General features: G+C 47.1%; 2 protein-coding genes across 5 annotated transcripts; one reads left to right on the top strand and one right to left on the bottom strand.

The window, feature by feature from the left end:
- Positions 1-69: 69 nt before the first annotated feature.
- On the bottom strand, positions 70-5,998 carry lsr (lipolysis stimulated lipoprotein receptor). 3 transcript variants are annotated; one of them, XM_037274764.1, is made up of 11 exons: positions 5,772-5,998; positions 4,823-5,152; positions 4,573-4,692; positions 4,259-4,315; positions 2,491-2,637; positions 2,202-2,402; positions 2,053-2,115; positions 1,817-1,933; positions 1,416-1,710; positions 856-1,300; positions 70-695 (listed from the first exon to the last, which is right to left on the bottom strand). In XM_037274764.1, exons 1-11 carry the CDS (start codon positions 5,815-5,817, stop codon positions 660-662), a joined length of 1,857 nt encoding a protein of 618 aa, XP_037130659.1. In that variant the 5' UTR covers positions 5,818-5,998; the 3' UTR covers positions 70-659. The 3 variants fall into 3 exon arrangements, with proteins under 3 accessions (XP_037130659.1, XP_037130661.1, XP_037130662.1); XM_037274766.1 differs by having other exon boundaries at positions 2,053-2,112; XM_037274767.1 differs by lacking the exon at positions 4,259-4,315 and having other exon boundaries at positions 81-695.
- Positions 5,999-7,088: 1,090 nt separating this feature from the next.
- zmp:0000000881 (spindle assembly checkpoint kinase) lies at positions 7,089-9,997 on the top strand. 2 transcript variants are annotated; one of them, XM_037274780.1, is made up of 7 exons: positions 7,089-7,213; positions 7,851-8,016; positions 8,099-8,237; positions 8,542-8,649; positions 8,876-9,277; positions 9,341-9,407; positions 9,513-9,997. In XM_037274780.1, the coding sequence occupies exons 2-7, from the start codon at positions 7,871-7,873 to the stop codon at positions 9,863-9,865; spliced, it is 1,215 nt and encodes a 404-aa protein (XP_037130675.1). In that variant the 5' UTR covers positions 7,089-7,213; positions 7,851-7,870; the 3' UTR covers positions 9,866-9,997. The 2 variants fall into 2 exon arrangements, with proteins under 2 accessions (XP_037130675.1, XP_037130674.1); XM_037274779.1 differs by having other exon boundaries at positions 8,876-9,407.
- Positions 9,998-10,295: the final 298 nt, after the last annotated feature.

Below are 10,295 nucleotides of genomic sequence, written 5' to 3'. Positions count from 1 at the left end.
GTGAAAAACAAGTAAAATATGGATGTAAAACTTGAAAAAAATACAAATAAAATGGAAACACATATTATATTTACACAATGTATATATACACATATTTTTAATTTGATTTGTTGGGAATATTCTAAAAGCAAATGTCTCTTGGCATGCACGATGGTGGCGGCCTCTAGTGGTTGAAAATGTCACTTTCCATAGATGGCCAAGCAAGACACAGGCGTTACTTGTAAAATACATTTTTCATCGTGTGTCGAGCATTTTCATGGTCAGCGGTACAACACAATTCTAGAAATTGATAAATGTTTTACAGAAAGTAGCAAAGTACATGATAAAAAAAGTGTTTCCAAAAAGTACATCTTAAAATCCCTCTAGGGCTATATAACAACTAAATAAAACTGAGTAAAACTAAATCTACACTTTTATACAGTTGAAGGCACTTGTGGCAGCCACAATGTTTCATTCATAAAATTACAAACAAGCAACACGCATCCCTCACACACATACTACATACGTTTAAATTCTATTTGCAACAAAGGTTGGTAAGTGAAGTGGTAAAAAAAAAAAACAAATAATTCAGCACAGTAAAAATAAAATGAAAACTGTACAATTTAAAAAAAAAAAAGTACTTGTTTCTTGGGGAAGCGGTGCTTTCTGTTTTGCTCCCCTCACACCACTAGGCTCTCCCGGCTCACAGCTCCATTCTGTGGAAAAACAGAATAATAATGGTTAACTCCAAGGGTTTTGGGGTAATCCTGGCTGACTCTTTCCAGAGGGCGCTACTGAGTAGATTTTGTTCGGGTTGAGTCGACTGTATTTCTTCAAGAGTGTCAGATGTTGAATCCAACCAGAGTTGGCCCTTACCGTGCGCAGGTTGCTTTTCTTAGACGATGCCATGCTCTCGTCGTCGCTGTAGGGTGGCGGTAAAGCGCTGGGTCCCGACGGCGGGTTCCGAGGCAGGGGCGGGGGCCCCTGGGTGGGCGGCGCCCGACCTCGATCCGAACGCGCCTCGTCGCTTCCCAGTCGGTCCCGGCTGCGAGCCCTCTGCTGCTCCCCCAGCCTCTTCCTCTCCATGGCTTCTCTCAGGATGCTGTCGTCGTAGTCGTCCCTCCTGTCCCGGCCGCCGCCCGGTCGCCGGTCCCTCTCCAGATCCATCAGGTCGTCGCGACTGCGGCTGCGCTTCCCCGGAAGGGCGCCGTACCCTCCTCCGCCTGCTCCTCTTCGATGGTCATCCGGGGAGTAGTCGCGGCGTCTGCGCTCGTCTCTGTCGTAGCCAGCTCGGCCGCTGCTGCTCCAGTCGTCGTCAGACCTGAAAAGTGGTTACTTTCAAAATCAATTGGAATGATCCATAAAGTCAAGTGAGGAGAAAATGATTCAAATCAGACTAACCACACACTGCCCGCGCTTGAAGAGCAGCAACTCACCCTCTCCTGCCTCGGGGCTCGTCCGGGCGTCGGTGCGGCTGGTAGTCGTCACGGCCGTAGCGGCGCCCAATGTCGTCCAAGTTGTCCATGGAGCGGGCCCGGGCCCGCTCGTTCATGTGGCCACGGCGCGGCGGGTCGTCCGGGCGGCGGCGCATGTGTTGCGAAACGCTGCTGATGGTGCTCATGCCCTCGTCGTCATCGTACAAGGTGGACAGCGCCGGCGGCTGCGCGCGACCGCCGCGGGATCGCGGGTCGGCGCTGTCGTGCAGCGAAGTCACCTCGCTCACGTTGTCCACTGAGAACAGGCAACGAGACGTCGGTTTGGAACCCACGCTCACCAGGTAACAAGACTAGGTTCACATCATCTAGCAGGCCAAGAATGACACGACCGAGTGACTCACAGCGGTTGTAGTTGGCGGGTCTGGATGGGTCCAGGTTGGCGAGCTCTCTCTCCATGTAGTAAATGGCGCGCGTGGCGTTGCCGTCAGGGTCCACCTGGATGCGATAGCCACTCCGAGCTGGAGGTGACATTGGTTGAGGAAATGAAACATATTCGCCGGTACTTCCATAAATACAGTGACTACAACAATACAGAGTCGTTTTTGGCATGGTTCACACAATCTTTCTGTTGACTTACTATGGTCGCCACCGGCGCCGCCATCTTGGCCATGCAGCAGAGGCACCTGGGAGCCTTGACCCACTCCAGACAAACAATGACATTCCAATTAATTTAAACACACTAACAGGTAATCACTTTCCCTGTAATTATTTTTTTTCCCCCCTTACCAGAGCTTGCGCCGTCGTACTCGCGTCCGTAACCGTTCTGTGAGGGCGGGACCCCGACACCGTTGGGCAGAGGAAGCAGCGGCATAGCGGGCTGGTGGACGGGTGGCCCGCTGTAGGCCGGCTGGGCGTACATGCTCGGCGCGTAGACGGTGGCGTACTGGTTGGCCATGCCTTTCTTCACCGCCTTCCCCGCCTCGTACACTGCGGAAGCAGAGATGCCATGTTAATGTTTGTGAATCTATCGGTGTAGGAGTAAATGACAAAAAGTGGATTTTTGACGAGTACTCACGTGCCCGCGGACAGCAACATCGGTCGGGGCAGCAGGGGCAGCTGACGTAGCAGCAGCACGTGTGGGGACAGCACTGACACCAGCAGATGCCGATCAGCAGCAGCAGCAGCAGGAAGGCCAACACCACGACCACCACCAGCAGCCAATCTGGACATCAAAGAAGAAAAACACACAAAAACTTAAATACATTAGAAATACATACAGTGAATAGCAACCATTACAATCATTTATTTCAAGTCCAACTGCAGTTTACAAGAAAATAAAAAGGAATCTTATGGCCAAACGGCAAGAATGGATGGCGGCGGCGGCGCTCCCTGCAACGCCAAATGAAGTCACAAAGTCACGTTCAAGAGACTCCTCACTTGAACTGAAAAAGTTACATTGTGTGTGCTGATGTTTTGGTTCTAAAATGGTTCAAATGTGCCCCGCATTTCAATTTCACAGCTGATATTTGAGAAATTAAGTTACAGTATATAGAGATGCACCGATCCGATATCTGGATCGGATATCGGCCCCGATATCAACAAAATTGATGGATCGGGTATCGGAAAATGCAGCCGATCTGTGAGCCGATCCTTTCCTTAATCTATTGGGACGCGGGCTACGTCATACGTCAGCAGCACGTGTGCCGCGGGACGCGGCTACGTCATACGTCAGCAGCACGTGTGCCGCATGCCACAAGAGTTTTCTAAACAAACGCAAACATGGAGCGAACGAAAGAGTCAGCTGTGTGGAGGTACTTTAAACTGAACACGCCAACTAGCTCGACGGCAGTTTGTAATGTCCGCAAAGCTAATGTTGCCAGGGGTGGTGGTAGTACTGCCAGTTATAGTACTAGTACTAAGCGGAGCTTGTTTTCAGGGAGCACTTCTCATTGCTGCTTAAATGAGCATTTAGAGCATCAACAGGTCATGAGTGATGTGGAACGGCACCTAATGTTTACATGTTTACTATTTATTTTAATATTTGGTTACTGTGTGCTTGATCACCCTTTCTATATTTGCCCAGTGCAGTTTCAGCTGCAACATTTGTATATATTTTTTTTTAAGAAGTTTGTATCCTAATTTACTTGAATTTAAATGCTGATACACTTTATTGCTGCTGTTGCACAATTTTTGTTACAAATAAATAGTTCATTGCATGAATCTGCTTTATCTTGTTACATTTTGTCTTAGGAATGAACTGTGTAGTCATGCCTGATGCCATTGCCTTTAGTCTTTTCTGTTCCACATGTAGAGGTATGTAGCTTGTTAAGTCAACCATAATATCGGATCGGTATCGGGTATCGACCGATACGCAAAGCCACGGCATCGGTATCGAAACTGAAAAAGTCGGATCGGTGCATCTCTAACAGTATATCAAATAGACAAAAGCTACCACATGCTACTTTGCTGTGCTTGGCAAAGGTAATCATCCAACTTTTTTTTTTAAGGCTCAATGATTACGAGGCTAATTTCCAAATGTCTGCTTTCCTATCTGAGAGAAACAACACCTCTCCTGACAAACTGGCTGAGCCGGCTCGTGCGAGGTACGACACAACCGCAGCGCTGCAAACGTAAACAAACTAAAAAGGAAAAAGCGGGAAAAGAAGGTATTTTAGTTCCGTGAATTTATTCTTTCACTTTGATCAAACTTTCTTGACTGGCTTCACTTTTTTCCCCCAAGCGGACTAAAACGGTTGGCGCCACGTTGTGTTGAGAAAATGTGTACTTCTGATCGACTATGTCACTAGCGCTCAAAGCAGTCACACTGAGGGCTTTTGTACTACCTTCCATAACCAGTAAGTCAATGCCAGGCAGCAGGTCAGTAGCATTTGACTTTCTCTCTGCGAAAGAAAGACAAAGCCACAATTACTGGATCGTGTGCGCTCTCAAAACGACCACACCTGCCCGCGGGGCCTTTTAGCCATTAAACCCGACGACACCACATGGACAAATCCGACGGTATTTAAACTACTTTACGCGAAAGCTGTTTGACGGGGGTCTCGCCGAACCTGACACATTACTTTTAGTGTATTTGTGGTTGAAAGGAAAGCAGAAGAAAAAGAAAGCCAGTAGAAAGAAGACGTTGATTGGCATTTACCCAAGACAATGAGCTCAGTGTAGTCCTCTCCGTTGCCTGAGAGATCCTGCGAGGAAATGACAGAGCACACGTAGACACCGCTATCGCCCCACGCCGTCTGTGCAATGTTCAGGTCAGCATCTGGCGGGGAGGAAAAAAAGAAATACAAATATGACCACGGTGGGATTAAAGCAACCATTGGTCACTCGATAGCAGACAAGAAAGGTTGCTTCTAGTTTTGACATGATCCGAAAAATGCAAATGCACTTACTATTGATGATGCTGATCTTGCGTCCTTGGTACTCGCTGCCCAGCGTGACAGAGTTGCCCTGCTTGGAGGCCACGATTCGCACCGTGCGCTGGCTGTCGGCGCACTCGATGTTGGGGTCGTAGTTGGGGTTGTTCTGCGACAGGATGTTGTCAGCGCTGCTGGGGTTGAGCGCCGCCTGCACTGGGTCGCGGCAGTACGACTTGTAGCGCCACGTGACCACCGGCGGTTGTGTGGCAGTGGTCTGGAAGTTGCATTTGAGCGTTACGGGCTGGAACAAGATGACCACGTAGCGCTTTGCCGGGCTGCTGACCGAAACAGCCATGGCCGACTCTGAAATGACACGGAATAAAAATCATTTGAATAATTCATACACGTGCTCTTGCACAAAAACTTTGGACGTGAAGTATTTAGATGCCTTTTGTTGTTCTTTCACATTTCTCTCTTCTCTTAAGAATTGATATATTAAACACAAAATATGAAACACCATTTTCATGAGTCACCTGCGATGTCATCACTTCATACTCTGAGCAGCAATCAAAACACTTCATGGTGACAAATTGGATGCTCATTGATCCTACTATAACTTCTTATCAAAGGGTTTCATCATTTCATTTTTAAAGAGACGTGCTGGAAATGATGTATTTCAAAATGGAGCTGGATGCGGTATAGAAAATATTTTAAAAACCAACACCACAACAAGCAGGTATTGCCTGGTTAATGGGGAAAACATATTTGTCCCCCGACTGCCATTTTGTACACCCAACTGACTTTTGAACCACAAAACAAATTTGTTTTACTCGTTTACCGACCACTCGTGGACTAGCCCCCAAAAATGCATTAAATTGCAGTTGATGAATAGAATTTGGACAAAAATTTGAGTGAAAGAAAATGTCCCCGATGTCTGAGGCGGAAGCGGGCCCACCCAGTTGAGGCCAAAATTCTTTCTTACCTGTCGCTAGAGCTGCGGCGATAAACAACGCCCAAAATGTCTTCATTCTGTCGTCCTCCGAGATTCACTCGTTGAATTTCTTGTATCTTATTCACAACTATGTGCGAAAAACAACTTTACATCGTGCTCTAACCGTAAATTCTCCCAATCAGTCAGGTAGCGAGCGTCAACTCCATTTTGTGACGTCTCCAGTTTCGCCAGGGAGGGAAGGAAAGTACCTGAACGCACCACGCAGGTGTAAGTTCAGACATGTAGCGAAACACGGAGGGGGGTGAAGACACTCGCGTTAAACACATTTTCTAGAAAGCGCCGAATAATTTAACACAACACCCAGCTAATATGAGGAGATTAAAAACATTAAAAGTCAAAGTCCTTTTTTTAACAAGACCATATTCTGAATAGAGCCGTAAATTGACACTAACATAAGTTGTTCTCCACAACTTCTAAAAATGGTACGTCCCGTTTGGCGATAGTGTTATAGCAATGTTTGTTAATGTTCAACAGCTTCTCTGAGTTGCTGTAAAAAATCGAGCATTCTTATCTTCCAGCTTGGAAATGTATACTAACCTACATAATTATACACGAAACATAAGTTGGCAATAATAACATGTTACTGACAGTTTCCATGTTTCTTGGAACACTGGCTCGTTCTACAGGTGCAGGAATGTGGATCCATCTTTTAAAGTCCCTAGACGTTTAAAACATATTTTGATTCATATCATTGGTCTATTTGAAGTAAAAATTCCCTTACAGTATGACAGAAACAGAACGTCATGAAACTGGCAGTCAGGTTACTGACAGTCACCACGTTGGTATTTGCTGACCTCCAGTGGAGGTAAATTAGTCAGACAGAAACCAAGGAACAATTTCGCTTCAGAGAGAAGCTTGCAGCTTTTAAATAGTAAATGTCTTTTTGTCAATATTTGTTAAAGCTGTCAGTATAAACCTAGAAAATGATCTCTGGCGCCATCGTTGACCTCTAATATGACTTTTAGGAAACCACCGCACCTAAGGAAGAACAACCCATCAGGTGTTACCAAGCGATAATATGGCAAATATTTCAAAATGGATCATTTTTTATAACGATTTTCCCCCCTGTGTGGAACAAATAACATTTGATTATAGCCGTCTGTCTACTCAGCAGTAAATAGGTTTGTCACCATATAAGAGGCATATGTAACAAGAATTTAGACGCTTATGTGGGTGCTGCTGTTTTAGTTAGCAGCAGAGTTCAATTGAGCTACACGCTATGACACTTAGCACCTGTTTTAGTCCTGTTTTTATTGTCTCGAGTTGTCTTTTATATGGCTGTCAAAAGTCAGGCCGAGGCAGGCCCGCCCGCCCGCTTGGAGGGAGGCGTGGTACGAACGAAGCCAAGCATGATAAAAGAGCTAACTATGTCCATTCATGTTCAGACCTGACGCCTCTGCTTTGCCTAAACGGTAAGAAGACACAATCTATGTTTGCTTCACACCAGCAGAATTAGAGATGATATCTCTTTATTTTTATTCTTTCTTAACATGTCAGGGACATTTTGCATCCGTCTGTTATCACTGGTGGTTTTTCCAGTTTGTCTGCTTTTTCTTTGTAATCAAACTGTGACCACTTTAGTTCAAGTCCAATGACGTGCAAAAACGCAAAAGCAGGGTGGAAGGTGTTTTTATATACAAAGATGTATGTATGTATACATTATATAGCTGGAAAAAAAAAAGCAGTGTTCATTGATGACGGCGACGCTCCCCTACCAGGAATTTTATTTCATCACACGCTGTTCACCTTTAGTCTTGATGAGCCGAGGAGATGCGCTTTGAAAGATAACAATTCCTTATTTCCTGCCTTTCGTTAAAGGAGCAAATTAGAATCCGATTTTAACAGTACCTCAATGGGGGTCAATCCAGTTTTACGGCAGAGTGGGGAGAGAAGAAGCAGAAGAAAAAAATTGAAAATAAGAATGAGCAGCTTCGATGAACACAAAAGCTCGATAATTGTATCGACGCTAGATCACAAATCGCATTGCTTTGGATCTCATGAGGTCATGCTGGTGTTGTTCATGCTAATGATGTGAACCGCGTGCGTTAGCGCTGACCAAGCTAGCCCGGATGGCGTACTCCACCGGGACTCTGGCACAAGGCTGCTTCGGCAAAGTGTACCGACAGAAGTACGACGACACCTGGGCCGCCATTAAGAAGGTTCCCCAGCACCTCATCAGCAGGAAGGACCTGGAGAGAGAGTGCGAAGTGTACAAGTGAGCAGTGGGGCGACTAAACGACGAGTTTCAGTTGCAAACCAGCCATAATGGTCAAAACCCGCTTTTGTTTTCTTCGCAGCAAAGCCCATCACTCAAACATCGTCAAGCTTCTGGGCAACATCAACCTGAAAGATGGCAAATGGATCATTCCGCTAGAGTTCATCTTCGGCGAGGACCTGGAGACCACCATATTTAAGTCGGCAAAGTCCAAAATACAGGTGAGCGCGGTAACCAATTTCACGCCATCTCATTCCAGATTGGACAACTTAAAAGCTGCACTTCTGGTGGACCGGATTAAAGAATGGATCGGGCCGTTTGTGGCCCACGGAGCGTTGCTTTACTCTCCTTGATCTAATGACTACTCGTCAGAAATTTTGTTTTTGATCACACCGTGCTAATTCCACACATGGAAATGAATTCAAGCCCAAGGGAGGAAAAGCAGGTTTTGCAGTAGACACCTGGTCTATATTCTTCCGCTCTTTCATCATTGCCTTTGCGTTCGTTCGTTTGTTTGTTTTACAGCTGACGCCAACAAATCGAGGCAAAATCATCGTAGGCATGTGCGAGGGCCTTCTACACCTCCACTGTTATGATATTGTCCATCAAGACCTCAAGCCTGAAAACATCATGGTGGGTGTCAAAATGACCTAGATAAGACTAAGGATGTCAAAATGATCTGGATGAGATTAAGGATTTAATTGCATACAGCAAAAGCAGCATACCAGAGGTTGCTTCAAGACTCTGAGCTTCTCACTTAGTCATTCTCTGCTCTAATCAAATAGGAACAATATGCGACGGGCCCATTAAAGCACCAAATCAGGAAAAAAGGCTTACATAAGCGTTTCTCGGCCTCCAGGTGGAACACAACACAAACCGAGCCGTGATCATCGACCTGGGCCTGGCCAAGTTCTTCCGGCGCGGCCTCAACTCGGCCGTGGACATGGGCAACGAGGCCTACTCGGCCCCCGAGGTGCTGCAGCGCCACAGCCAGCGGGACCAGCGCTCGGACGTGTGGGCCATGGGCAAAATTATCGCCGAGCTTTGCGCCCGCGTCCGGCTGCACACCCCCAGCGTGTGCCCGGCCAAAATCCAGGAGGTGATGGGCAAGCAGCCCTACTGCCAGGCCGTGTGCAGGATGGTGGAGAGCAACCCCACCCTGAGGGCCTCCATGGTGGGCGTCATCGGCGACATAAGGAAGGCGGTCGGAGGTCTGGGACACCTAGCGCCGCCGCAGACGCATGTCAGGAACCGGTCGGCATCACTGGGTCAGAGGGAAGCGTCACCGGGTCGGAGAGGAGCGTCTCCGGGTCGGAGAGGAGCGTCACCGGGTCGGAGAGGAGCGTCTCCGGGTCGGAGAGGAGCGTCTCCATACAACAATGAGCGGCAAGGTGCATAAAGCGTCAATGGAAATGGATTGAAGTCAAATACAACAGAACTGTCCGTTGGCGGTATCACACTTTGAGAATGACTGACAGTCGTTTGACTTTTTTCAGCACACTCTCCAATGAACAAGCGTGGATCCCCGCTGGGGTGGGAGCGCACCCCTCGACCGGACATTAAACTCGTCCACCGCGGCCCCAGACAGCCGCGTTCGCTCTCACCGCAGAGGATCCAGGCGCTAGCAGGTGGCGGCGGCGCACTGGAGCTGTCCAAGGACATGATGAAGATGGGCTTGTTCCAGGATGCCACCCGCGGCCTGCCACGCCAGCTGCCCACCACCGGCCGAGTGATGGTGCGCCACTTTGAGGAGAAGAACGGAGAGGTGGAGAGGTGGGCACAGAAAGAAGTGGTCATGCGCGACGGCAAGATCGTCAAGTACAACAACGTTACATTCAACAGCTCGTAGTCGATGCAAATGATCACGTTTCAATCTTATTACAGTATATCACCAATGACTGTGAACCAGTTAGCTCTTTTGTACTTTCAGTTGTATTTCTCTTGATTTTTTTTTGGGTGATTTCTGTACAGTGCATAGCTTTAACCAACCTGTCATGTTTTTGCTGCAGGTTGAACCTTTATTTGAACGCTTCTGCTCCCCTTGTGTCACTGCTGAGTTTATCTGTCAACTTTGGGTTTGTATTCACTGAAAAATCTGCTGGTTTCGTACATAGTCCAAAAGTAGTGTTTTGGCGCTATCTGGTGGCAACTTGGTGCCTAGCAATTCTAATTGTTGAATCGAGTCTTTGCCACTAAAACTTGTGGCATTTATATGCAATTGTAAAGCTTTCTTTTAATTTCATTTTGCAATTTGCAGCAGGACTCAGTGAATGTCAGCT

This window comes from Syngnathus acus, chromosome 16 (assembly GCF_901709675.1).
Source record: "Syngnathus acus chromosome 16, fSynAcu1.2, whole genome shotgun sequence".
Classification (NCBI taxonomy): Eukaryota; Metazoa; Chordata; class Actinopteri; order Syngnathiformes; family Syngnathidae; genus Syngnathus; species Syngnathus acus.
This window is presented reverse-complemented; position numbering and strand designations above follow the sequence as displayed.

What these genes read in the sequence shown, in the direction of transcription:
- lsr (XM_037274764.1), bottom strand. Translation starts at nt 5,817, where the DNA reads ATGAAGACATTTTGGGCGTTGTTTATCGCCGCAGCTCTAGCGACAG. An exon ending in CACTGAGCTCATTGTCTTGG is followed by an intron (nt 4,316 to 4,572) that starts GTAAATGCCAAT and finishes TTTCTTTCGCAG; the next exon opens with AGAGAAAGTCAAATGCTACT. An exon ending in GTACGACGGCGCAAGCTCTG is followed by an intron (nt 2,116 to 2,201) that starts GTAAGGGGGGAA and finishes GTTTGTCTGGAG; the next exon opens with TGGGTCAAGGCTCCCAGGTG.
- zmp:0000000881 (XM_037274779.1), top strand. Translation starts at nt 7,871, where the DNA reads ATGGCGTACTCCACCGGGACTCTGGCACAAGGCTGCTTCGGCAAAGTG. An exon ending in CGGCAAAGTCCAAAATACAG is followed by an intron (nt 8,238 to 8,541) that starts GTGAGCGCGGTA and finishes TTTGTTTTACAG; the next exon opens with CTGACGCCAACAAATCGAGG. An exon ending in ATACAACAATGAGCGGCAAG is followed by an intron (nt 9,408 to 9,512) that starts GTGCATAAAGCG and finishes GACTTTTTTCAG; the next exon opens with CACACTCTCCAATGAACAAG.